This window comes from Dromiciops gliroides, chromosome 1 (assembly GCF_019393635.1).
Source record: "Dromiciops gliroides isolate mDroGli1 chromosome 1, mDroGli1.pri, whole genome shotgun sequence".
NCBI lineage: Eukaryota > Metazoa > Chordata > Mammalia > Microbiotheria > Microbiotheriidae > Dromiciops > Dromiciops gliroides.
This window is the reverse complement of record NC_057861.1, coordinates 33,806,523-33,834,473: the sequence shown is the minus strand read 5'-3', so window position 1 is coordinate 33,834,473 and position 27,951 is coordinate 33,806,523. Positions and strand designations below refer to the sequence as shown.

Sequence of the window (27,951 nt, the reverse complement as noted above, 5' to 3'; positions counted from 1 at the left end):
GAGAAAAACCAACATGGGATTTTAATAGATGGCTCTCATTGTCGCCAGTTGAGCAAAAATCTAGACTAAATACTCTGTTGGAACACAGAAATGGGGCTTGGGAGGGAGCTTTGTTCAGCCAGCCAGGGACCTTTCCCCGTTGGAGACCTTGAGTTGATTCTTGGCTCCCCATACTGTTAAAGGTTCCCCGGTGGTTATTTCCCACAGCTCCAAGGCCCAGAGAGGGCAATTGGTGTGCCTGGTGACACACAGCAGGAGGCAGGGTCTTGGTTTGGAGGGTGAGGCAGCACAGATTCCATCCAGCCTCATCGCCCTTGAGCCATCAGGTACTTGGGGGAAGGAGGAGGAGGTGAAGAAAGAACCACTGACTCACACAGGAATTTCATTTTGTCAGCCTGAAGGAATGAAAAGCTTGCTGGTCTCTGCCTCCTGGCCCGGCCATGCTGTCCCCACTGTTCTCGCTTCCCCACCCCCGGGGCCCCGTCCCTGTGTTCTGGGAAGCCTGGGTGGCAGCCCCCTCTGGGGCAGGGGGCAGTAGAGGCTGGCAGCCGGCATCAGCTGAACCCAGGTCCCACCCTGGCCTTCCCGGCTGGCCGAGGGCCTTTGGGATCTGTGGGTCAGCAAGGCTGGGCGAAGGGTGGGCGAGGCTGGTCTTACTGAGAATCTGATGGTTGCTTAGCCCTGTGCCTAGCATACAGTAGGGGCTTCGTGAATGTTGATCCATTAGTTATCGCAGTCTTGTAGATGATCGTGAATGAGACATAGATGGGTGTCTCCCTCCCACCACACCTTGGTTTGAGACAGGTTGGGATTGGAAAGCGACCACAGTCACCTGCCAGGTCAGCCCTTCTGCACACTTATTCCCCCATTTCACAAATGAGGAAACTGAGGCAGAGATGGGCCCAGGTCACATAGGTGGGCTACCCCAGAGGCCAGACTCTGGAATCCAAGTTTTTAAACTGGAAAACCAGTGAGATTTTTGTGCCACAGCATCCTCGGTAAACCACCCCCCAAACACCCCCCCCCCCGACACACACACACAATACTCTTCCCTGTCATCATGCCCCAGGAGTGACCTCAGGGGTCACTTTCTCACTGTCCCTCTGGGTTTCTCCATTTGGTCCAGACTTAAGAGTTATGTGCCGACTGTATGCGAGGACCCCGCCGCTGTGAGGGGATTCCCTCTACCAGTGCAGATAGCTTGGCCCCTGATCCTCAGGAGTCTCAGACCATTGTCTGAGGCACTGAGGGGCAAAAGTGACTTGCCCAGGTATCCTGCTGGTCTGTGTCACAAGCAGGATTTGAAGCCAGGTCCTCCTGACTCCAGAAGCCAGTTCTTTAGACCACCCCACCAGCTTTTCTCCATATTCTCTTCTAATTCCATATGCAAAGATCAGTGCTTTCATGTGTCAAAGCTCTCTTCCCCCTTTTCCCTCCTCTTTCTCTTTCTCTCCCCCTCTCCCCTTCTCTCCTTCCCTCCCAAGGGCATGCCACCTACTGCTCAGCAGGCTCTGGAAACAGTTGGTGGGGCCGGCAGATGTTCCTCACCCCATGGCCTAGCTTTCTTGGTAATCAGCCTTGTCCAGTTCAACCTGGCTTGCCCTTTGAACTACATAGCCCCACTGCCAGGCCCAACATTTACTCTGCTAGAACCTGCTGAGGGCTCGGGCTCCTGCGCCATGAGTCAGATAGCCCAGGGGCTATCTCTGTGCACAGTGAAGCATCCCAAGGAGACTCTTCTGTCTTGTTTGTAAACCTGCTATAATAGCTCCATCGGTAACCAGATTCTACCTGTGATGCTGATTACTAACGAGAACCGGGGCGCCTCCCTAGACTCAGTTCCCTTGTCTGTGAAAACAGAGGGGGATGGGTGTGTGTGCTGTGTGTGGTGTGTGTGTGTGTGTGTGTGTGTGTGTGCGCTGCGCGCATGCATGTGTGGAAGGGACTAAAGTCTGTTTCCAGCTCTGCACACATAGCCCATAAAGGTATAGGGGGACGTGGGCGAGGAAGGGACCATGGGGGTTAGGAGGGAGAAGCCTGCCCCTGCTCTGGGATAATCCATCAACCAAAATAGTAGCTTTAGGTTCCCAAGTCTTTTATATGTAGTATCTCATAGGGGCCTCACAGGCAACCCTGGAAAGATAGATACTCCCCACTTGTCTCCCATTTACAGGTGACAAAACTGGGGCTGAGAGCCCTAGTGACTTGCCCAGGGTCACACAGCTGGTAAATGTCTGAGGCCAGATTCTGAACTCGGGTCCTCCCCAACTCCAGGGCTGATGCTGTATCCACTGAGCCATCTAGTTACCCTGTGCATAGAAAACAAAAAAGAAAACAAATGGACTGGACGGTGACTTGTCCAGGACCATTTCTCTCTGTTTCCATCCAATCTAAGAGAGAAGAATCTTAAAAACGTTGCTAACATTTAGAGGCCTCTTATGAACCAAGAAGACCAGGGTTCAGGCCCGCCTCTCATACATCCCTGGCTGTGTGACCTGGCAAGTTACTGAACCTCTATGCCAAGCGCTCTCTAAGGACAACAGACCACAGGGAGTGTGCCAGCCGGCACTGGTGGAGGGAGCTACCCAGCACAATCACCGGACCGAGTCTAAAGGTCCTCCGCGCTGGCACCTTCCATGCAATGAGCTCATCTCATCCCTCCCCACGGCTCAGGGAGAAGGTGAGGATAGGGGGACAATCGCCACCACCAAGCCTCACTTCCTTCATCTATGAAAAACGGGCAGTCGCCAGCCTCGCCCATAGCATAGCATCTGTGGAGGATCCGCTGAGATAATGTCTTTGGACGAGTTTGATCATGGGGAATCATTAGGAATGACTGCTTGCCTCAGAGCTTGGAGGGATCAGGGGATTGTAGGTTTAGTGAGGGATAGGGACCTTTGTCCAAAAAAAAAAGCAGTGGAAGGCTTGGCCCCATGTCCCACAGATGGAGAGCTGGGATTGGAACCCAGGATCCCTGCCTCCAAATCCAGCACCTTCCACAAACACTAGGCAGATAATGCATATAATGTACCCTGGGGTGGGGGACCCACAACTTATGACCTATTTTTTGGTTCAGACTCTGATGTCATTTAGGGGAGAAGAAAGAAGTTTGCAGCTGTTCCACAATTTATAATCTTAGGGATTTCCTAGAAGGGGTGGGGGAGAAGTACACGGAGAGGTGAAGGGGTTAAGTGACTTGAACTCGGGGTCTTCCTAACTTGATAAACATTTCTCTTCCACAGCCATTTCTCCTAAATCTTTTCCCCCATTTATGATGCTGGGCTGCCTTTTTTGCTTCAGGTCTCTTGCAGAGGCAGAAATAGGTTGGCAGAGTCCCATGGATAGGCTGATCCCCAGTCTTTTTCTGCAGTAGATCGCCCTTTCATTATAAAGGCCCATGATGAGAACGCTTCACTTAAGTACCGTGGGGTCTTAAGCACGCTTGTCTGTTTAGTTTTAAAGGGGTGTGTGTGTGTGCTGTGTGTGTGTCTGTGTGTGTGTGTGTGTATCTTTCTATTGATCTCTCCTGTTTTTACACCCCCTAAGTGTCTCACCCTAACCCTCCCTGCCCTAGAAAACCCTCCGTTACGACAGAAAACACAAATGGGGTGGGGGAGTCAGCTAAGTTAAGCAGCACATTGAAGAACCCTCCCATTGTAGTGTGTTCTGCATCCGTAGTCTCCTGGTCCTGAGCAGCCTTAGATGGATACTGCAGCTGCCTCGCTCCCTGGCACTGGGCAGACCTGGGGCTCGTGACCTCGTCCCCAGGCAGAAGGCACCCAAAATAGCCCAGACCTTTGTGGCCACTGGCTAAGGCTGCTCCTGCCTTCCCGTCAGCTCTCCCCTGGGCCCTGGCACGGAGCTTTCCAGGATGACTCCTGGGAGCTCCAACCGTCCAGAGCCCATGTCCAGCTCGATCCTGGACTCTGAAGATTCCAGAGCTTTCAGAGGTGGAGGCAGTCAGGGCCCGGGCTGGGGAGGGGTTTTCCCTTTTTTAGTGATCAGTTCACAGAACAAGGGCTGGATGGGACCTCAGAGGCCATTTAGACCAACATCTTCCTTTTACAGAGGGGGAAACTGAGGCACCCAGAGGCACACAGGTCAGGGGTAAGATTTGAACCCAGATCCCTTGACTCCAAAGGTTGCTCTGTGAATCCGAGGCAGATCTGTTTTCAAGCTCAGCTGCTTTCCCCCATCCCTACTGTTGTTGCCAGTCCATGGTGTCTGAGAGGCCCTCACACAGGATTCCAACATCCTTTTTTATAAATAAACTCCAGTGACCTCTGGACATTTCCTCCTAGAGCTGCCTGTGCCTCTAGTCTCCTTTCTGTATAATGGGTGTCCCACTCCTGTCAGGCCGGCATAAGAGATGGATGTTCTCAGTGCCTCCCTGCTGGTCTCTGCTGTGGGGCCAGTGATCAAGGCCCCTCCCTCCGAGTTCATAGAGTCAGCCGCTTCTCAGGGCATCCAGCCCAGTCTCCTTTGAGGCCTCGTCAGCCTGTGGCCCAGTTGGTTCTGTCCTCTGAGGCCGGATGACCAAGTCTGGCCTGTCTATCCCTTCACTGGGTCCCCGAGGGGCCCGTCTGGCTGTGTCTAAAAAATCTCCCCCTCGTGTTCTAGAGAACCAAACTCCCCTCACCCCTTAAAGTGAAGGCCCCTCCCAAAGGCTTGGTCCCCCCCCAGGTCCCCCCCAGCCCGGCCCGTCTGGGGAGGGGGGCCTGGCATCACCACATGGCCGGCCCAGGGAAGGGGGGAGGAAGCATCGGGTCAGGGCCTTTGAAGTCAGCAGAGTGAGAGTCATCTTCCAGGCCCTGATTCTCACAGGACCCGGCCAAAGCATTGTTACGTGGGAAGTCGGCAGGAAGCCGGCCTTGGGGTGGTGGCTGTTTGCCTCAGTGCGGGTTATATAATCGTTGGCGTCCCTGCCTATTTTCCTTTATTTATTTATTTACCTTGGCCTGGCTTCTCTCTTCCCTCCCGGGTCCTGGAGCTCGGGTAGAAACTGATCCACGCAGAGGCCGGGCCTATGTCCTCCATCTGCCTATCTCCTGGGAGCTCCCCCGGGCCTCCCCTCGTTCAGATCCCTTCAAAGTCGCAAGCAACGATTATGTGCTGACTGCATGCGAGGACCCCGCCACTGGTCCCTGGCAGAGCTGGAAGGCCACAGAGTCCAACCCAACTGAGGCTGAGGAAGGGAAGCCCCTTGCCCAAGGTCACCTAGGGCCGCAAGCATCAAAGCTGGGGCTACACCCCAGCCACAGGTCACAGACTTAGAGCTGTTGAGTTCAGAGGAGATGCGGAGGTCCAGGGAGGCTGAATCTGAACCCATCTCCTCTGGCTCAAAACCCAGCGATCTCCCCACCTTAGAGAGGCAGAAGCAAAGCAGCCTTTGGGGAGCTTACATTTCCTCAGTCTCTCTCTCCCCCAGAATGGCTTTGGCCACAGTTTGTGCCCTGGCTCCTGTTCTAGGCTAATCGGCTCTTAGATCTAGAGCCAGAAGGCCCTGTGGATGGCCTGCACCCTCCGTTCTGCAGGCGAAGACCCCTGGGCTCACCGAGGCCAGTAACTCCCCCAAGGAGGCCTGGGCCTTGAGTAAATGGTGGAGCTGGGGTTGAGGCCTCAGGCTCTAGCTCCACACCCAGCACCCTTAAACCTTTTGTGCCCTGGCCCCCTCTGATCAGGCAGGCTGTGGAAGCCTAGGTACCCCTTTTCAGAATCAGGTCTGTCTGTCTGTCTTTCCTTTCCTTTCTTTTCTTTCTTTCTTTCTAGTGAGGCAATTGGGGTTACGTGATTTGCCCAGGGTCACACAGCTAGTAAGTGTTAAATGTCTGAGGCCAGATTTGAACTCAGGTACTTCTGACTCCAGGGCCGGTGCTCTATCCACTACGCCACCTAGCTGCCTCAGAATCAGGTCTTTCTGTGCATGAAATAAAGTACACAAGCTTACAAAAGGGGTCCCAGTCTGTTCATACACAGTCACTTACATAGACATGTCTATGTAAATGTACATACATACACAACATATATAAAGTTTATTGGACCCCATGAGTGAGAACCCCTTGATCTTACCAAACGTTCCCTTTCCCTAGCCCCTTAGTTTGCTCCTATTCATAGCTGCTGGGAAGAGGGATGGCACAGACACTATACTCAGTATCAGCAGAGATTCCCAGTCCCCCAGAAAACCCCAAAAGCCACCCTCTCATGGAAGAGCCTCGGGCCCCCCTGCAGCAAGAGACTTTTAGATCTCCCCCCCACCCCTAATACGTGACCCTTTGCTCCCTGGCGTCATGGTGGGGACAGGGTAGGGGGGTGTGTCAAGCCTCTGGTGTACCCCCAAATGTGTCTTGGAGCTTAGGAAACACACCCTCTAGTCATCTCGATTTTTATCTTTGGTTCCCCAGAGGCAATGTCTCTGACCACAAATGCTAACAATCCTCCCCAGATAAAAATGGATTGGAGAGAAGTAAAATCCCCCATGTAACTCTCTGCTCCCCTATTCCCCCACCAGAGCTCAGTGCAGCTCTGGAGGTTGTTGGAGGCTCCAGTGGGAACCCTCAGAGTCCAGGGCCAGAGTGGGGAGGGGGACAGGAATGGTGGCTGCCCTGGGGGCTCTACTGGGGCTGCAGAGAATCAATGGTGCCTCTTTTTGCTGGTTGCTTGGGGGGGGAACCTGCTTTTTTTCCACATGTTTAGGAGTGGAATCTTCCTCCCCTCCGCATTTCATTATTTATTTATTTTTATCATTCTTTCCTTTTCTTTTTGAATTGAATGCAAGCAAAACGTTTTCAGTTATACGTGTGAGATCATGGGGTCACAGAAAAAGGAAAAGGAAAGCCAGACAGTTGTGCTTCACTTTGGCACTTGGAGTCCAATCGTTCAGTTCTTTCTCTGGACACAGAGAGCACTTTTTTATCCTGAGGCCTTTGGAACTGTCTGGAATCATTGGGTTGATCCGAGTGGCCAAGTCTTTCCCAGGTGGTCACCATTACACCACTGTGGTTACTGTGCATGAGGATCTCCCGGTTCTGCTCCTTGGGCCTGGTTGCCCATCATTTTCCAGAATGGTTGGACTAGTGTACAACTCCACCTACAAGCATTTGTCATTTGTGATGGGTGTAAAGTGGTACCTCAGAGTTGTTTTCATCTGCATTTCTCTAATCAATAATGAGTTAGAGCATTTTTTTAATATGACTCAATAGCTTTGATTTCTTTTGATATTACTTCATTGTCTATGATACCTTTTAGCAAAATGTAGTTTATCTGATTATCTCTTTGAATTGGGTCCTTTTTGCTTTTTCTTTGTCTGAAGTCAGGATTGCTACCCTTGCCTTTTTTTTTTTTTTTTTAACTTCAGCTGAAGAATATTAGATTCTGTTCCAGCCCTTTATTTTAATTGTGTGTGTGTTTCTGTTTCCAGTGTGTCTCTTGTCTGGGAACCATTGGGCGGGGAGGGGCATAGCAGTGAGGGTTAAGTGACTTGCCCCAGGGTCAAACAACTAGTAAGTGTCAAGTGTCTGAGTTCAAATTTGAACTCAGATCCTCCTGAATGGCAGGGCCAGTGCTTTATCCACTGTGCCATCTAGCTGCCCCCTCAGTGTGTCTCTTGTAAACAGCATATTGTTGGATTCTGGTTTCTTATCCATTCTGCTATCTGCTTCAGTTTTATGGGTGAACTCATCCCATTCACATTCACATTTATGATTATGTGTATTTCCCCTCCATCCCATTCTCTTCTTGTTTTTTCCTCTCTTTTTATTCTGCCCCTCTTCAAAGTCAATTTTTCTTCTAACCACTTCCTCCTTTAATCTACCTTCCCCTTTTATCACCCCCAGCCCTCTTTCTCTTATCCCCTTTCCCTATTTTCCCAATGTGGGTAAGATAGATTTCTATGCAGAAATAAGTGTGTATATACATTCTTCCCTCTTTGAACCAATTCTGATGAGTGAGGTTCAAGGATTGTCCAACACTTTCCCCCATCTTCACCTACATTGTAAAAGCTCTTCCTTGTGAGCCTCTTTTATGTAAAAAAAAGTCACCATTTACTTCTCTCTCCCCCATTTCTCCCAGAGCATCCTTCCTTCTCTGTTTTGTTTTTTTTTAAGTGAGGCAATTGGGGTTAAGTGACTTGCCCAGGATCACACAGCTAGTAAGTGTCAACTCAGGTACTCCTGACTCCAGGGCCGGATGCTCTATCCACTGTGCCAGCTAGCTGCCCCCTATTCTTTTTTTGTTCTTTTTTTTTTTTTTTAGTGGCATCCCTCTTCTCACCCTTCATTTTTGGGGGAGACGATCATCCCAACATGATCCACCACACCAAGCCTTTTGACTAGTATACTCCTTCTAACTGACCTAAATGAATAAAGGTCTATCATCTTCCCAGTTAACTGGGAATGTAAACAGTTTAAGTTTTTTTTTTAATTAATTTATTTTTTGTGGGGTAATGAGGGTTAAGTGACTTGCCCAGGGTGAATGTAAACAATTTAACTTTGTTGAGTCCCTTGTGATTACTCTTTCATATTTACCTTTTTATGCTTCTCTTGAGTCTTCTGTTTGAATGTCAGATTTTCTCTTCAGCTCTGGCCTTTTGATCAGAAATGCTTGAAAGTCCTTTATTTAATTAAGTGTCTATCTTCCCCCCCTAAAGGAGTATACTTGGTTTTGTTGTATAGGTGATTCTTGGTTGTGACCCTATCCCCTTTACCTTCTGGAATATCATATCCCAACCCTCTCTGATCCTTTAATATGGAAGCTGCTAAATCTTGTGTATTCTGGCTGTAGCTCCTTGATATTTCACTTCGTCTTTCTCACTGCTTGCATATTTTCTCCTTGACCTGGGAGAGCCCTGAAATTTGACTACAATATTCTGGTAGTTTTCATTTCAGGATGAATTGGTAGTTCTTTCTGATTTCTATTTTACTCCCCCAGTTCTAGATATAAGAACAGTTTTCTTGTATAATTTCTTGAAATATGATATTATGGCTCTTCTTTTTCATCAAGACTTCCAAGTAGTTAATTCTTAACTTTATCTCTCTTGATCTATTTTCTATGTCAGTTATTTTAATGATATTTAATATTTTATTCTATTTTTTTCATTCTTTTGACTTTGTTTTATTGTTTTTTGATGTTTCATGGAGTCATTAGCTTCCACTTGCCCAGTTCTAGTTTTCAAGAAAATATTTTCTTCAGTGAGCTTTTGTACCCCTTTTTCATAGGCCAATTCTGTTTTTTAAGGTGTTATTTTCTTCAGTTATTTTGTTTCTCTCTTTTACCAAGCTGGTGAATTCTCTTTTCATAATTTTCTTGATCATTGCTCTCCTTTATTGTCCCAGTTTTCCTCTACCACTCTTATCTCTTTCTCTAATGCTTCTAGGAATTCTTGTTGAGCATGTGGCCAATTAGCATTTTTCTTTGAGGCTTTTTTGGTAATTGTATTCAGATCATTGTCTTTTTCCAAGTTTGTGTCCTTGATCTTGCCTCCTCTGAAGCCACAAGCAGTGACTCTCTTCTGCTCTGAAGCTGTGAGCATGGTCTCTGCTTGCTTGTGGATCCCTAGGCTTCCTCTCTGCCTTGGACTGTGACCCCGAACTGCAGTTACAGTTGGCACCACCCCAGAGCCAGCAGAGGGTCCCCTGTAATCTCTCCCTAACCACCCCCCTCTTACCATCTCCAGGTCAAGAACTTGTAAAGCGGCTGCTGCCACTATTATAGCCACCAACTTGTGCCCTTGCTGTGAATTCTGGGCTGGCCCCCACCTCCCTGTCATAGACCCTCTGACCCTGTGACCTTAGGCAAGTCATTGCCTCAGTTTCTTTATCTGTCAAATGAAGGGGTTGGACCAGACTATTGATATTCTTTTTTTTTTTTTTTTTTTTGGTGAGGCAATTGGGGTTAAGTGACTTGCCAGGGCCACACAGCTAGTAATTATTAAGTGTCTGAGGCTGGATTTGAACTCAGGTCCTCCTGAATCCAGGGCCGGTGCTCTATCCACTGCGCCACCCAGCTGCCCCCAGACTGTTGATATTCTGAGGTCCCTGACAGAGCCTGAGTCAAGTACTTAAGGGGCAAGGGTGAGGCAAGGGTGGTGGCCAAAGTCAGTGTTGTTAGAACACCTTGTTTGGTAGACAGTCGGTATTCTCTTACTTTGTGTGTGACTTCAGATATACACGTAACACAGGATCACAGACTGAGAGCCAGCAGGGACTTTGGAACCCACCAAGGAGGAGCACCCCTCCTCTGACAGATGAGGAGACAAAGACTTAAAGAGGGTCCATGACTTTGCCTAAGGTCACCCTACTAGTGTCCTGAGGTGGGTGGGACTTGAACTCGGGTCCTTTCTCACTCCAGGTCCAACATTCTATTGACCTTGCCATGAGTGGTCTTAGCCTCCCTGGGCTTTGTATCTTCTGCCCGGAAGAGCTTCACCTGCAGCTAGAGGGGAGGCTGACTCATTGGTCTGCATCCTGGCTGGTGACTTTGCAGTGCCCACGCCTCCTCCCACTGTGAGGTCTTGTGATTCTAGCAGAGGAGAAAGGACGAGTCAGCAAGCATTTATGAAGTCCTACCTCCTAGGGGAGGCCGGTTGGTGCCTTCCCTCTCTTAATTAGCTTCTATTTACAAGGTATGCTTGTTGTCTCTCCCACCATTTGAGCGTAGCTCCTCTGGGCAGGGCCTGTCTCGTGCTGTATCCACTGTCATTAGGCAGGTGCCTGGCACATGGTAGGTACTATATAAATACTTGTTTCTCTTCCTCTTCCTCTGGAAGGCACAGTCTTTCAAAGAGTCACCTAGAGAACTGAGAAACGTCTGCCTAGGGTCACCAGCTGGTGTGTTTCAGAGGCAGGATTTGATGTTGGGTCTTTCTGGCTCAAGACCAACTCTAACTAACAGGCCTCACTGCCCCTAGTGATTGTTGTTGATGTTGATAGAATGAGACATGGGCAGGTATGGCTCAGTGGTCAGGAGGGGCCAGGCCCCTGAGTCAGGATGGACCCAGCTCCCACCTGTGTGGACCCTTCACCTCTCAGTGCCCTAGGCCGCTGTCTAAGCTGATTGTGGAGCAGCTGCCAGTCTGCACGAGCAGAGGAGTTTCTTCACTGGAAATTCTCAGCGCTGATGAAATTAGGAGCCTGAGTCAGCGTGATGAATAATGCTGCTAACAGAGGCCTCTGGCCCACTGTGTCAGGATGACTGGGCTTAGCCCTCCCCCACTGGGCCTGTGACCTGAGCCAGGCCCTGTGCCTGCCAGCCCTGAGGCGGCGAGGTGCAGACTGCACTGGTGGAGAGAGTTCCCTCACCTGGGAGCTCCTGGAACCCAAGAAAAGCTGGAGTGGCTGATCTCTATACAGCGCCTTAGTGTTAGCACAGTCCAGGCATGTTACTTCACTTGGGCCCTACAGTGGTCCCCATAGATAGCAGGGAAGGATGAGGAATCTCCCAAGGGAGGCTTGGGTGCCTGGAGTGGAGTCCAGATCCCTGACTCCGGGCCAAACATGCCTTTTCCTTCCCATTTCCCTGCCTTGGGGAACGTAAACATCCGGTAATCCCCTCCACCCCGTCAGAGACTACTGAGCCAGCCTTGGATCAGGGGGCCTTTGGTGTGGATGGCAGTGCTCTAGATGTTAGGAAGGGGAGAAGAGCCCCCCTCCCATTTTGGAGGGTGCAGGACTTTTAATGATCCTTGAATCATGAGTAGAAATTAGATTTGGTGGAGGCAGGACATAGTGGGGAAGTCCTGGATTGGGAGGGAGGAGACCTGAATTTCACTTTCCCTATTATCTGGAAGCACAGCCTTGAGTCCCACTGCTCTTGACGCCTTGCTGGGAACTCAGTTTCTCTATTTAAATGGGCAGCTTGGACGAAATGAGCCTGTAGTTCATTAGAGAATGTGCTGAATATAGGAACCAAAGGGCTGCGTTTGAGCCCTGCCCCAGCTCCTCCTGCCCCCCCCCCCAGCCGTGTTTATGTATTCTGTCAGGTAGATGCGGTTTATGCCTCATGAGAATTCCCTCAGTAATAACGAAGTGCGTCTTGTTGATCAGTGGGTGCAGTGTGCTTACCACACGGCGATTTAACTGGGATGGTCACTAAAGAGAGACGACAGACGGGGACGGCTCACTCCCCCTTCCAGACCTTAGTGACCACACTAAGTGTCCCTCTCTGACTCGTGGTCCTTTGTGTCCTAGGAGAAGGAAAGAAATGCTCGACGGAAGAAGAAAAAAGCCGCAGCCGCGCCTAGCGAGGAGACCACCTTCCCTCCCGTGGTGGAGGACGAGGAGATGGAGGCATCTGGGATGAGCGGCAATGAGGAAGAGATGGCGGAGGAGGCAGATGGTAAGGGAGGCGTGGGCTGGCACAGCCGGCTGGAGCTGTCACAAGGTCACGGTTGAGGAAGCCAATCTGGCCTGGGGAGGGCAGAGCAAGACAATGCCTGCTGGAATGGAGGCTGTAGTCCTTCTGACAGTCGTGGTGGCTGGGCTGGGGGAGGGCGGAGGCAGGGTCTGAAGAGCAGCCTCAGCTTGAGCCCATCCTGGGGGGCGTGCGCCTCCATCAGCAGCTGTTCTTGCTCTCTTGCATTTCTGCCTAAGACTCTATTGGTCTCTGTGTCTTGTGTCCCTTTCTGAGTGCATGTGTTTGTGATGAAATGAGAGAGGGAGGGAGGGTGAGTGAGCACAAGCGAGCACCATACAATATTGTGCAGCTAGCAAGATTGTCATTTGTGTGTGTATGTAAGAGGGCATAAGCAGGTCTTATCCCATCACGGGTCCCTTCAAGTTTTCAGTCTGTGGAATGTTTAAACTGCCCCACTCCCCACCCCCACTCAGCAAGTATTTATTAATTCATTGTTGCTTTGGGGACTGCTAGACACCAGAGATACCAGGACTCCCACCCACCACCCCAAAGCTGAGCTGTCATCAGGGAGCTCTTGGGGCAGCAGGAGTTGCTGGGCTTTATCGAAGGGGGCAGGGCTGTGATGTGGTGAGGCTCAGCCTGCAGGGAGGGCCAAGCCAGCTAAGGAGCATCTGCTCTGCGGCTGTGACCTAAGGTCCTCTGGCTCTGAAATCTGTGGCCTCTCGAGCTCAGTCTTTGGACATGGAAGGGGGGGTGTGTTTTGTAGGGGGCTGAGTGTGTACCTGTGTGCGTGTGTGCGTGAGTCTTTGTGTGTGTGTCTTTGTGATCTGTGTGTGTGTGTGTGTGTGTGTTGTGTGTGTGATCCTCCAAGAGGTCTCAGGCCTATGCACTGGCCCACCAGGCCGGACCCCCATGTAGAGCAGTGCCAGCCATCTGAAGGGTAGAGACCATGTAAATTCTACATGAATCGTTGCAAATAATAGAACAGTACAACACAGGGGAGCCTGGGAGGGGCTTGCCAGCCCCTGGGGCTATCAGGACAGGCTTCCCGCCAAAAGATGATGAAGGAGGGAGGAAATGCATTTGCAGGCATGAGGATGGCTGCTGTATGTACTATTCCTTACCCAGAGGCCCTCACCTTTGCAGAGAAGCTGTCTTCTGTTTTACGTGGGCTCAGATAGAGATGGTGCCAAGGCAGGTCCTTGCCCTGCTGTAGCGATGGCTTTGGACTCTGGGTTCTACAGACTCTTCCACAGACAGACAGACAGACAGACAGCCTGCCCTGCCTTTTGTAGCCAAAATACCAGTGATCCGAAGTCTGACAGCAGCTAATAGTGAGGGTCTGAAAAGCGTTTTAGTCCTCAGACTCCCCCTTTGAGGGTGGCACTGTTATCATCTCCGCTTTACAGATTAGAAGACTGAAGCATGGAAAATTAAGTGACTTGTTTTAGCTATCTAGGACAGGATTTGAACTCGGCTCTTCCTGTTTCCTAGTCCTGTGCTCTATCCACTGTGGCACTTAAGGGTTCTCTAAGTATGAGGACATGAGCTTCTCTCTGCTGGACTCCTCTAATCATTCAGTTTTGGGGGATGGGAGGGGAAGGGGAGGAGCTGCACTAGCTCATACCCAAGCCATCTTAGCTGCTGCTCTCTGCCTCAGTTTCCCCCCTATAAAATGTGGATACTAGGACCTCTCTCCTAGGGGTGTTGTGAGCATCCAGTGAGATAACACCTTACTCGTAAAGTGCTTTGCAAGCATTCAACCTCTATTGTAAACGGTTCAGGAAGGAATGTTGGGCTTTGAAACTGTTCTTCAGGGGCCCAGCCCTGGGCAGCATCAGCCCCTTCACCCCCCGCCCCCAAGAATCTCTGCATGCCCCGCAGAGCCCTTGCTTCTCTCAGGCATTCCTGAGGAAAGGCTGAGTATCATGAACCTGCAGGCTTCTGGCTCGCTGATCTGAGCTGTCCCTCCTTTCTGACATCAGCAGAGAAAGTGCAGAGGGCTGGTCCCGTGGGAAAGCCAGGTGGGGAGTCGGTGCTGAGGGGGGGGGGGGAGCCTCCAGTGCCATGGACCAAGACCCAGGGCCAATGATGGCAGGGGGGGCAGCTTCCCCTCAGGTCATCTGGGAGTCCCTGGCAGAAGCATTCCCATTACTTCCTAAGGCCGGTGGCCCATCGCATTGACGCCTCTGTGGGCCCTTCCTTCTGTGCTCAGTCTGTGCTCACACCCTGTGCCTTCCCAATTTAGCATCCGCTCTGTTATCACCAGGCTGTCCTCTCCTGGGCTCTCCACAATCTGGCCCGGGCTTGCAGCCTCAGATAGGATCCTCTTCACTGGGACACGTTTCCCCCCTTATCTCAGATGCGTAGATCGAGACCTTTCCCAGCCTGGCAGGTTTTGCCCATCATCGTATGCCAGGCTACCCCTATAGGTGTGGGTCCAGGTGCAGGGGTGGGGGGGTGGGAGAAGCTGGGAGGGAGATAGACAGAGAGTCTGCGTATGTGTACGTGTGTGTGGCCAGCTCTCCCTTGAAGATGGTGAATGATTATGACTGCCCACCTGTGTGTAAGCCTTAGTTTCCCCCCCTTTTTTCCCCATTTAGCCAGATAGGGAATTCTTTGTTTCCCTTAGCCCATCCTGCCTGCTTCTGTGAGACCCTGCCCAGCTTGGTGAGAGGGGAGCCAGGAGAGGGCCTGGGCACTCGTGCTAGCTGGGTGACCTTGGGCCAAGATGTTGGACCTCTCTGAGACACGGTTTCCCCATGTGTAGAATGGGGATAATAATAGTGCCTGCCTCCCAGGGACGTTGTAGGGTTCAAGTGAGATTCTGCACGTGAAGCACTTTGTTGTCGTTATCTTTGTTGTCACCTCAGGCAGTGATGGTCTCTCTGCTCCACTGGTCTGGGGATACCGTGGCCCTGCCTTCATTGCTCTGTCTTGGGGATGCCCGTAGGAGATAGCAAGTGATTCTCATTGATCACCCCCTTTGTCTCCCTGCCTTCCAGCTGCAGTTAACAACAGCTCTGACACGGAGAGTATCCCTTCCCCTAGGGACGGATGCCAAAGAGAGTGGCCCAGAGTGGGCCGAAGCCAGCACCAGCCCAGGGCAGTGAGGCGGGGGTGGCGGCGGAGCCCCCCTCCAAGACAGAGGAGGCTGCCCCTGGCACCCCAGCCCCTCCAGATGCCTCCGCTCCCTCTGTGCTCCCCACCGACCCACCAGCCCCCGCCACACCTGGCCCCGCAGCAGCCCCTGCTGCTCAGGCAGCCCCCGAAGAGGCCAGCCAGGACCCCAGCGAGGAGGAGAAGCCCTCCGAGGACCTGGTGGTCGACGTGGTAAAGACAGAAGAGGAGGAGGAAGAGGGGGGCAGCAGAAATACCCCCGCAACGAGGCCATCCAGAAGGAGATCAAGAAGGAGGCTGAGGAGGAGGGCGCGGAAAAGGCCACGGTGGGGGAGAAGAAGGAGGAGGCTGGCGGAAGCGGAGGGGCCGGGGCCTCTGGGCCCGCCACGGCGGAGGGCTCGCTGAAAGTGGAGAAGAAGGAGGGAGGCAAGGCCACCAAGGGCGCGGGGGCCAACCCAGACAGCGACTCAAGCGCCACATGTAGCGCCGACGAAGCGGACGAGCAGGAGGCTGCCGACAAAAACAGGTGAGTGTGGCCCTCAGTCAGGCCGTGAGTCCTCCTCTGCCCGGGGTGCTCCTCATTTACCTCCCTCTCATCCCGGCAGGCCCTACACCCAACCCCTGCCCGCGGCTGCCACCTCTCTCAGCCTCAGTTTACTCATCTGTAAACTCAGGATCATAACAGCCCCACTCCTCAATGAGATGATATTGGTAAAGTGCTTAGCAGACTGTCTGGCACACAGTCGGAGCTTAATACATGTCTATTCCCTTCCCCTTCCCTTCTCCGTTTTCTTATCTGTACAGTAGGGGACCAGACTCGATGGCGCTCCCACAAGCTCAGGTTTTCTCCTCCTTGGCTGATAGCAATTAGCACAGTTATTTTGGTTCAGTGGAAAGGGCACAGGACTCTGGGAGTCCCTGAGACCAGGGTTCTCGCCATAGCCCAGCCACGGACTAGCCATGTGTCTTGGGTAAGTCACCTTCCCTCCTCTCTCCCTAATTCCCTCACCTCTAAACCCAGGGAGATAGCACGATATCTGCAGAAGCTAGTAGATGTTTAATAATCAGCTCTCTAGAAATGGGAGGGGAGACTGATAGACTTTTCAGCTTAATGGATGTGATTAACATTCTCTCCCTGGCTTTCTTACGTTTGAAGAATCCACAAAACCATACATCAGGCTCTGCCTTAGAGAGTGTGGGGCAGTTTACAGCCAGCACTTGGAGGGGGTTAGAGCCACCTTCAGCACGTCCCTGAGCCGAGGCTGCCTCCTGCCTCTCCCAGCCACAGCCCCAGTGCGGCTGCCCAACCAACGGGAAGTCGTTTGTTGTCCAGATTGTTTCTTTTCTCCCCCAAAATGGCGGACCAAGAAAGGTATTCAGAAGTGGAATTCCCCGCCTATGTCAGCCTGCCCATATGAAATAGAGGCGTGGGGAAAGAATTCTCCATGGGGTTTGCCTTAAAGACCAGGGTCCCCTCCTTAGAATAACCCCAGAGGCCAGTACGGTGGGACCTGGACCTTGAAAGGCATTGGGTCCTAGCTCTCACCTGAAAGGGAGCTTAGGGGTCCCTCACCCAGCCCTGCCCCCTGACTTTACAAATGAGAAGGTACGTGACTTGCCCAGAGCCACATGGCTAGGAGGTGTCTGAGGCAGGGTTTGAATTCAAGCCATCAGTCAATAAGCATTTATTAAGCACCTACTGTGTTGGAGACGCAGGCTTCATCTTAGGGCTCTCTCTAAGGCCTCATTTTCTTCACCTTTAAAATAATGAATTCAGACTGGGTCCCTTCCATGCGTATTAAGTGCCTGCTAGGTCCCAGGCCCTGTGCTAATAAGCCCTGGGATACAGAGTCAAACACAGGCCCTGCCCTCAGGGAGCTTACAATCTAATGGGCATGAAGAGGAGACAATGAGCAGAGGGCAGGCACTGGAAGGAAGAGGAGTTGGAGAAGGCTTCCTGTAGGAGGTGGCACCTTAGCTGGGGCTCACAGGAAGCCAGGGCAGTCAGTTGTCAGGCTAGAGGAGGGGCAGCCAAAGGAAATGTTTGGAACTGAGATGTGCAGTGTACTGGATGGAACCAATTGTGGTGAGCTGGAGGGTGTAAGCAGCCGGGAGGGGCAGGGCAGGAAGGGCTTTGAATGCCAGACCCAGCATCTTGTGTCTGATCCTGGAGCTGTTGGAGTTTACTGAGTAGGGCTGATGTGGTCAGATCTGGGCTTTAGGAGAATCAGGTGAATGGCTGAATGGACCTGAGGTGAGGAGGGCCCCGGGGGCCATGTCAGAGGAGACAAGGGGGCGACGGGAGAGATGCCACAGAGGGGAAATCATCAACCCTTGGGGGGGGAGAAGGGGATGGGGGAGGAGTCCAGTGTGACTCCTAGGTTGGGAGCCTGAGCGCCCAGGAGGATGGGGGGGGGGTGTCCTCTACAGTAACAGGGAAGGGGGCATCCTAGTCTGGTACACCCTCTGCTACAAATCCCAGGTGCCGCAGGAAGAGCCAGGTTCAAATTCTGCCTCTGACATGTACAAGTCACTGCATCTGTCTCAGCCTCAGTTTCCTTATCAGTGATATGGGGATGGTTCATAACACCACCTCCCAGAGTTGTTGTGGGGATCCAGTGAGGATAGTGACAGTGCTCTTAAAGTGCTATATAGATGTCCTCAGCTAGTGGTGTTGTTCTTATATCATTCATTACGAGGCTCATCCCGTGGTCCGTGGATGTCCAAGTTCCTGTGCCCCTCTTGCTCGCCCCACCACTCCTTAGGCAACACTTGGTCTCACCACACACTTGGGTTCGTGGCAGGACCCTTGCAGCCCTAAGACAGAGCATAAAGCCCCAATCAGATGATGTGGCTCAGCTCAGGGCGCGCTGCTCCGGCTCTTCCCGCATCAGTTACTGGTCCTGGGGAAGGGAAGGCCCTTCGCATTCCTCCCTTCTCCCCACCCCCCCACCCCCTCTCCAGGTCAGGCTGCCCTGATCTCTAATCCCCAGGGTTCCTCAGCCCTCTTGGCCCTGCTTGAACCGGATTGAGGCAAGCCAGGCCGCTAGGGAGAGCCAGCCAAACAGGGCTCGGAGTGGCAGTTGGTTAAAGAGGGAGGGTGTTCTGTGGCCCCTGGATCATTCCTGCGTAATGGGGTCAAAGGGAGGCCGGCCTTCTCCATGCCCACCCCTCCCTCTCTCACGCTGCCTGGAGAAGCGTCATGGAAACGCCATTTTTCTGTCTCCAGCAGAGAGCTGAGATCATGGCGGCAGGCCAGCGATAAGCTAATCCCCTCGTCGCAGGGCACGGTTGCCCAGGGGTGCGGGTGCGCTCGGATCTTGCTGTAGGTCCTGCTGGGCCAGCTGGCTACAAGCCTTGGAGGGTTTGGGTTTTAACCCTATGGCGAGCAGGATGGGACCCTCCGAGGCTCTCTGCTCCAGCTAGCTGGCCAGTCCCCGACGAGTAAAGAGAAGGGATTCCTGGGGAGGGGAGAACACTGTCCACAGGGCCCGCGGGGGGGGGCGGTGGAGCGTCATGAACACAGACACTGGCTTGGAATCCAGGCCCTGATGCTTCTACCCACGTGACCGTACATAGCCAGTCAGTTGGCCTCACTTCTCCATTCGCTCATCCATAAAATGGGCTCTCGTCCAGCTCCAGATTTGGGATCCTGGGAGTCCTCCCTCAGTAAGAATCCCCTCTACAACGTGCCCGACACGGCTCAGGATCACTTTAGTCCCTCCGGTGATGGGGGACTCACCACTCCCAAGGCTGCCTATTCCCCTAGGAGATAACTGAGCATTCAGAATGTTTTTTCTCCCAGCAAGGCTAAGTCTGCATAACTTCCCCCCTCTGCTTCAAGCTCTGCCCAAGAAGCCAGACCGAGTCCACCCAGCAGCCCCTCACGGTCCCAAGAGGGCTGTTGTGCTTATTAGTCAAGTTCTTCCATAAATGGTCTCTCTCTGGGCACCTTCCCTTGCTGCAGGCCGCCTCTCCCCAGCCCCCTTCGGTTTCTGGTGACTTTACCAAGTGTATGTACATTTCCCACAGTCTGTGTCTCCGGCCAATGCTTGCCTGGCTTACCCCAAAGTCCTGACCACGTAGTATAGGAGAAGAGACGTGGGCCTAGCCGACGGGCGGTCTGGACTTCCAGCCGGTCCTGCCACTGAGAAGGGTGTTTGGGACTTGGGGCAAATCCCGTTCCTTCCATGGGCCTTCATCTGCCCATCTGTGCAAAGGGTGTGGTGTGGAGGAATAAGGGGACTCATTTGAGACTCTGGGGACCCGGGTTCAGATCCGGGCCCTGTGACTTTGGGCAAGTCACTGTCCCTCTCTGGGCCCCCGTGTGCTCATCTGTAGAATATGTCCCTCCCCTCTCTGAACCTCTTAGCTTCCCTGGTTTCAATCCCAGCTTCAGTGTCCTGTTTTCCCTGCCGGCCATAGCTGTTTGCTGTCAGGGGCCTGGCAACCTTCCCTCCCTCCCTCCCTCCTGCCCCCCAGACTTCATCATGCTCATTCTCTGGCGGATTGTCCCTGGCTCAGGGGAGGCGCCGTAGGCCGAGGGGGGTGAGGTGCGTCAGAACTGCCCTAGAAATCTTTCCCTTTGGCTTAGCTGGCCCTCCTGGGAAGGAAGGGACTGGCGGGAAAGCTGGGGCACCTGAATATGACCCTTTGGATCCCAGCCCCTGCTGAGGCCGGCCTCCCGACCTCAAGCCAAGCCTCAAACCCCCAGTTAGGCTGCATGTGCTTGTGTCCACACTTCCTCCCCCTCCCCCAGGGCCCAGCGTCTGGCAGCTCCAGAACTGATTGATATCTGTTCTAACCTCTGCTTCCCCCCCCTCCCCGCAACCATACCCCCTGGAGAGTGATGATGGGTCACACAGACTTTTCAGGCAGAAAAGAAACCAATTTTTTTCTTTCTGGCTCTTCCAAGCCTTCTCCCAGCCCGCGGAGAAGCCAACACTGGGAGAAAACCCCTTCGACCATTGTTCCCTTGGCAGGCCCTAGCTGTCTCCCTTCCCTTTCCAAAGAAGAGTGAGCCCTCGCCCCCACACCCCTACTTGTGAGAAAACCCCCCTTGACCTCCTCAGGAAAGCCTTCTTCATGCCTGTCCCGGGGCTTTGTTGGGTCCAGGACAACCCTATTAGGGGGGCCCCGAGCTGAGGGACTCAGCCCACAGCGTCCATCCCAGGGAGCCATGCACAAGGCGAGAGGAGCCATTGAGAGGTTGGGGGGGGGGAGGGCCTTGGAGGAGGTAGTCCTTGCCAGCTTGGGGCGGAGCCTGAAGCTGGGATCCAAACGTGGCCGGCATCAGACATGCAAGGCCATTGTGAGTGTCAGTCCACCTCCAGCTCCCCACTGAGGCCTCACAGGGCCAGGGGAAGGGGGTTGGCCCCGGACAAAGATGTTCACCCCTGCACAGCCCCCTGACATCATAGCAAGAAACCGGGACCCGGGTGTAAGTGATCTGTCCAACGTCATGAGTGTGTGTGTGTGTGTGTGTGTGTGTGTGTGTGTGTGTGTGGTGAGTGTATGGTGTGTGGTACGTGAATGTGTGGTGAGTGTGTGTGTTGTGTGGTGAGTTTATGGTGAGTGTGTGTGGTGAGTGTGGTGTGTGTGATGAGTGTGTGTGTGTGGTGAGTGTATGGTGTGTGTGGTATGTGAGTGTGTGATGAGTGTGGTGAGTTTATGGTGAGTGTGTGTTGTGTGTGTGTGTGGTATGTGAGTGTGTGGTGAGTTTATGGTGAGTGCGTGTGGTATGTGAGTGTGTGCTAAGTGTATGGTGAGTGTGTGTGGTGAGCATATGGTGTGTGTGGTGTGTGTGGTGAGTGTGTGATGAGTGTGTGGTGTGAATGTGTGATGAGTGTGTGGTATGAGTGTATGGTGAGTGTGTATGGATGAGTGTATGGTGTGTGTGGTGTGTATGTGATGAGTGTGTGTGGTGAGTATGTATATGATGAGTGTGTGTGGTGTGAGTGTGTGTCTTCCTAGACACAGAGCTTTCCTCAGCTTGTCAGAGTTGGGAGGGGCCTCAGTGGCTCTCTAATCAGAAGAACTAGAATCTCTGTGGTACTTTAAGGTTTGCAAAGCACTTTACAAATACCCCCTTTGACCCTCGTGACAGTCCTGGTAGGTAGGTAGGTGCTATTATTTTCCACATTTTACAGATAAAGAAACTGAGGCAGACTGAGGCAGTCACACAGCTTGGAAGTGTCTGAGGCTGGATTTGAACTCAGGTCTTCCTGATTCCAGGCCCAGAGCTCTACGGTGCCTTCTCCTCCAATTCCAGAATATGTCCCTGAAAAAGAATTTGCAATCCTGACTCCACACCCAGCCTTCTTTCTCCTTCATCATCACAGGTGGAATGATTCTCCATTCTGTGCCCCCTTAGTGGTAGTGATAGTCCTAGAACCGAGTGCTCCTGGTTTCTGTTCCCTGGCCCTGTCTGCTACACTGGGCAGCCGCTGAATTTACTGGGGATTGTTATTCCCCAAGAGCCAAGACAACATCCAGAAACCTCAGAGGCTCGTTAAAACCATCACAGCTTCAGGGGAGGTGGCCAGGAGAGAGGGAAGGAATGGGGGCAGACCTGACAAGGACCAGCCTAGAAGCGACACTTCCCTGGGAAGACTTGTGGTTTGGGGACTGGACTTGCTAAGACTTAGCGGGGACTTGGAAGTCCATTTAACCCAAGAACATGCATCCGTCCGTCCGTCCATCCATTTTAGAATATGTTTCACTGATTCCTTTTGTCTTTATATCACAATCACTTCTGGGGGTGGTGGGGAGGGGGCTTCCCCCCTGGCCCTACAGATCAGCACCTCCCTCTTGTCAAAGGAAAACAGTTAAGCAGAAATATTGGCTCTCTACAAGGTATGCAACATTCTGCCCCAGTGGTCCCCCAAATGCCATAAGACAGGAGGCATGTTTTACAATCTCTTCTCTAGGGTCATTATCCATCGTCTGTACTTGAACAGGCATAGCCCTGACTTCTGGTCATCATCCATCTTCCATTCAAAGACCTCTAGGGATGGGGAGACTCACTACCTCCCTAAAAAGATCCGCTTTTTGGTCATCTCTAATTATGTAGATGTTTGTCTTTCAATCTTAGAAACATCCACTCATTGCTCTGGTTCTGAAGGCAAGACCCAACCCTCTGTAACACAATAGCCGTAAGAGAGTGGAAGACAGCCCATGTCCTCCATCGGGTTGCGTAAAAAAAGGCCTCATGCAGGGCTGAGTTTTGTTTTTGGTTTTTTTGGTTTTGGTTTTTTTGGGGTTTTTTTTTTTTTGTTTATTTATTTATTTATTTTAGTGAGGCAATTGGGGTTAAGTGACTTGCCCAGGGTCACACAGCCAGTGAGTGTTAAGTGTCTGAGGCAGGATCGGAACTCAGGTACCTCCTGACTCCAGGCCGGTGCTCTATCACTGCTGCACCTAGCTGCCCCAGGACTGAGTTTGAAGGAAGCTGGGGCTTTGTGAGAGGTGAGGAGAGTGTGTTCCAGGAGTGGGGCATGGAGGTAGGAGCTGTCTGTGTGCGGCGCGTCACAAGCGTGTTTAGGCTGGACCTCAGGATGCATGGGGTCATCAATTTAAATCTACAGGGACTGGGCAAGTCACTTAACTCCCTGAGGCCCTGCCAGAAAGTCCACAGAGACCCTCAGAATGTTCATGAACCCTTTTCCGCACCCCTACCCCCAGGCCGCCTGTCTTATCAGCTCTAAGCACTGTGCTTTCCCCATGTTGCACATGGGAGCCCACTAGCGCACTCTCACCATCATGGGACCCCGACTTTGAGGCTGGCCCTGAGTCCAAAGGGGCTTCTCTTTTAGCAGAGGCAGGCCCAGGCAGTTTCTCTGCTCTCCCCTGGGTGAGTGGGAGGGCCTTAGGACAGCTTGTTGGCTGCTCCCACCCTTCTCTGGGCCGCCGGCCGGCCGTCACGGTGGTTAGCTGGGCCAGGCGTGTAGATCATCCCAGATTGAGCCTGTCGCAGTTGGAAACACCTTCCAAAAGAGAAAGACAAAAATCCTCCACCCAGAAAGCAGGCAGGAGGTACCAGGGAAGGAAGTTCAGGCCAAGGTCACAGTAACCATAACTCTGGGGAAGAAGGGTTTTCTTAATGCCATCTCTGAGCCCCCACCGGTCCCGAGCGTGGAGGCTGGAGTCTTACACGCCATCACCTCCAGCACCCAGAGTCATCCTTCAGTGGGGCTGCTGGGCAGAACTCTAAGTGCATTCCACCACCCCCCACACCATGCAGGGCAACTGTCCCACGGACCCTGGGCTTCAAGCCCAGCCATCTGCCATCCATGTTTCATTCCTCTACACAAGTGGCAGATGGCACCTCAAGACCCTGACATCTGCTTGCTGTCTCTCTTCAGCCATCCAAATATGTGATGCTGGGCTCGTTTTCCCTCCTCCTCACCCACGCCCCCTCCACCCCTATTCTGCTACAGTTCAGCAAGCATCCACATCATTCTAGACAAACACTCCAAACCCAACCCAAGGGTAGAGGCGTTCTTGTTCTTAGTCACCTCCCTTCCCCATTTGTGCCAGCCCCTTAAGAGCTGGGATAGTCTTTTCTGTTTGTATCCCCGATCCTTAGCGTGGTGCTCTGTACATAGTAAGGGCTTAATAAATGCTTTTTTATTGACTAGAAAAATCCTTGCCAGCACGCCTCATCATAAAGAATAAAAAAGAAGGTGGAGGGATCCAGTTCAGCACATTAACTGAGTCTAATGATGTGGGCCAGGCTACCCCCACCCTTCAAAGAAGGGAGAGAGGGAGGGGTAATGCCCAGCTTCCCGTTTCTTTCTATCCACGTCGTCTCTTTTGCTTTCTCGGTTCTGCAGACGTCTCCTCTGCATCTGTCAATACAAGTCTTCCTCTAGTTCCCGTATTTTTCATAGATGCTGCTTGCAGTGCCATCCTCTTCCATTACATTTGTGAACCGTTCAGCTGTTGCCCAGAAGAGTCGCTTCTCCTCCGAACAAGTATTTATTGTAGGCAATCACTGGGCCAAGCTCTGGGCTTACAATGTCAAAAGTTGGGAAGGAGCCATCCCCTCAAGGAGTTTCTGTTAGGTTGGCTTTTCCTGATGTTCTTGGGCTTGTCAGCCTAGAATGGACGAGGTGTTGTCCAGGCCCCAATTCTCATCTCGTTCTGTGTCCCTGGTGCTTAGCACGGGTGCGGGGCATGCCAGGAGACACTTAACCTAAATGCTTACCACCTGATTGCACAGTAAAAGACCCCCAGATGACCTTTTCAGGTTCCATTCCTGTCCTGCCCGTGACAGGCAGGTCTCTTGGGAGTGCTGTGTTGTGATGACCTGTAGCATGTTTTGTGAACACCCTGCAGTGAGGTTTTGTAATGCTACCAGCCCCTGCTGCCCCCCTTCCCCACATAGGGCCTCCGCTTCTGTCCACATCACGAAGCTGCATTCTCTGGGCACCAGCCAAAGTCCATACCAGGCCGGCCTGAGCGGCCGCCATGAGCTAGAGCCTGAAGCTGTGGACAGTCACATACTTGGACTGGGGGCTGTGATAGGCATAGTCTGCTCCAGGGAACTACCTGCTCCCACCCACTGGAGGGCCAGGCGCTCCATGCAATACCAGGAATGTTACGGGCATTCCTCGGCCATTCACTGGTCGTGTGGTGGGATGCAGGCTACGGCACTCCTGTCAGGCCCCGTGCCCAAGCCTGCCCTGGCATCTCTGGGGGCGAGATGTTCAGACAGTTCTGGGGAAAGGGCCAAGCCAGTGTGTGCCCACCAGAAAACCCTCTGGGGTTGTGTTTGGGGCTACAAGCTCCACTGGTGCCTTGGTACCTCCAGGATCAGAGACCAAACCCTCTGGTTCCACAGCTCGGCCCCTCCACCCTAGTCTAATTAAACCTCCCTTCCCCGCACGCACACTGCAATGCGGCCTCCTTCAGCAGGCCATCCGTCCAATCCCGCCTTCTGCGCGAGCCCTTCCTTTGGCACAGTCTCTGTCTGTCATGAGTTCTTGAGTCACCTTTCTTTGTGCCCTTTCACTTAGGGCAGTGCCTGGCACACAGCAGGTGCCCAATAAATGCTCATTTACTGACTGACTGACTGACTGACTGACTGACCAGCCAATCTGTTGGGAGACTTTCCAAAGTTTCCCTCCTTCCCGCTTTAGTAATTGAGTTGGGTTTCTTTTGTTACATCAGTGTCTCAAGGACCAGTGATCTTATAGGAATCTCCTCCACCAGCACCTTGTAGCCCAGCTAGAATAACTCAGGAGAGGTGTATTGACAGCTGCTGAGAGTCTGGGGAGGAACGTCCTTCAATTAAGTAATAGTAATGAGGGTAGCTGGGTGGTGTGGTGATTAGAGTTACGTGCCTGGAGTTGAGAAGACCTGAGTTCAAATCCTGCCTTAGACACTTAGTAGCTGTGTGACCTTAAACATGTCACTTTCCCTCTGCCTGCTTCAGTTTCCTTTTCTGTGAAATAGCACCCACCTCCCAGGGATAATTGTAAAGTGATTAGCACAGCACTTCGCACATACAAGTGCTCTATAAATGTAGGTGGCAGTAAGTAGTCCCAGTGATGATGGATCATCACTAATGTTTCCATAGGCCCTTAGAGTTCATGAAGGGCTTTATAAATGTCATTCTGGGGGCAGCTAGGTGGCGCAGTGGATAGCACACTGGCCCTGAATTCAGGAGGACTTGAGTTCAAATCTGGCCTCAGACACTTGATATTTACTAGCTGTGTGACCTTGAGCAAGTCACTTAACCCCAATTGCCTCACCAAAAAAACAAAAACAAAAATTAATGTCATTCTGTTTGTCAGAGCCTTAAAACAACCCCATGAAGAAGACTCCCCACTTTGCAGATGAGAAAGTGGAGGCATAGCCTCCATGGTGGTTGAGTGTCCTCAGGCCACTGGCTGAGCTCCATTTCTCTTCATCCATCTGCGCCACCGATCACCTGTGTGAGCTCTGCTGGGTCAGCTCAGCCCTCTAGGCCGAGGTTTCTTAAAGGAGTATAGCTGTGGTCCTAGCTCTCAGGCAGTCCTCAGACCTGCGAGTCTGTGATGCTGATTCGAAATCATCATGTGACTTTGTAGTACCAACCCTAGTGGACAGGGCACTGGGAGGGACAAAGCACTTTTCTCCCCACAGTCCTGTGGGGAGGGGGTGTTTCAGGTAGTAAAGCTCAGGTTGCTGAGTCCCCAGGGGTTGTGATCACTCTCAGCCTGTTGGGAAGCTGTCAGAGCCCAGCCAGGTCCCTCTGGGGTCCCCGGGTCAGCAGACTATCTGGTCCGTCCCTTGGCTTCCATGTGTGATGAGGCGACCCCCCTGGGACATCGTAGCTCTGAGCCCCCTGCAGCCTCCGGGCAGGCATGGGAGCATGGTCTGGTCCTGATCATTCTCTCTCCCCACAGGCTCCTGTCCCCCCGGCCCAGCCTCTTAAACAGCTCCTCCGATGCCAGGGCCAACCCTTCACCTCAGAAGCCCCTGGACCTCAAACAGCTGAAGCAGAGAGCGGCCGCCATCCCCCCTATTGTAAGTATCTCGCCACCTCCAACTCGGGGCTTCTGTGGGGCTGAGTCTGCTCTCCCGCTGAGCAAGGAAAGAGTCTCCCATCCCCTTCCTGTTCTGTAAGAAAATAAATAGGGCCGAAATGCTCCTCTGAGCATGGCCCACACAGCTTGGGGGTGGGTGGAGAAAGAAAGGCCTACAGTGAGACTCGGCTTCTGTCCCTCGTCACTGCGTTTCCTGGAGAAATCCCCATGGAAATGAGGCTGGAGAACAGATCTCTGGAGGCGGGTGGTGGCACGGTGGATGGAGGAGGGGGAGGGGAGGAAGCTTGTGAGCCTCCAGGCTCCCCCACAGCAAGGCCTTCTCCCCATCCCCAGATAGCGCCTCCTTCAGCCTGCCCCCCTCCATCCCCTGGGTGGTCCTTCTGAAGGAGGGTTAGGTGTTTGCATTCTCATAGGGGAGATGCCCTTAAAGTGGTCCCTACAAAAAACATGGATGAAGAGGAACGGCCCCCTCTCTATGGAGGGTCGTGGGGTCACTGATGGCTCCATTGCCTGGGTCTGGGAGGGGGCCTCAAGCTAGGGCAGTGTGATGGATAAGCTTGGGGGGCCCCAACGCCCCATTAGTAAGTCAGACAGTATTTATTGAGGGTCTGCTGTGTGTTCCAGTCTCTGTTCATCTCTCCCATGAGAATGCAGGCTCCTCAAGGGCAGGGCCTGGGACTGCCATCCAGCATGTCCCAGGGCACAGAGCAGGTGCTTAATGATGCCTGGTGGTTGGCCACCTCTGTCTGCTCGCTAGCTCTGTCTGCTCGCTAGCTCTGTCTGCTCGCTAGCTCTGTCTGCTCGCTAGCTCTGTCTGCTCGCTAGCTCTGTCTGCTCGCTAGCTCTGTCTGCTGGCATTTGGGTTCCTTCAGGCTACAGACAGGAACTCCATATCTCTTCAGGCCTAACCAGCTGTGTGTCATGGTCTCTGATTGGGAAAGGCCTCCAG

The 27,951-nt window shown here is 52.6% G+C and overlaps 1 protein-coding gene across 1 annotated transcript in view; it reads left to right on the top strand.

The window, feature by feature from the left end:
• NCOR2 (nuclear receptor corepressor 2) overlaps window positions 1-27,951 on the top strand; it is a 267,801-nt gene that overhangs the window by 188,900 nt on the left and 50,950 nt on the right. The window contains 4 exon segments of the mRNA XM_043990128.1: window positions 12,183-12,330; window positions 15,354-15,501; window positions 15,503-15,994; window positions 26,862-26,982. Coding sequence (XP_043846063.1) covers window positions 12,183-12,330; window positions 15,354-15,501; window positions 15,503-15,994; window positions 26,862-26,982 — 909 coding nt within the window.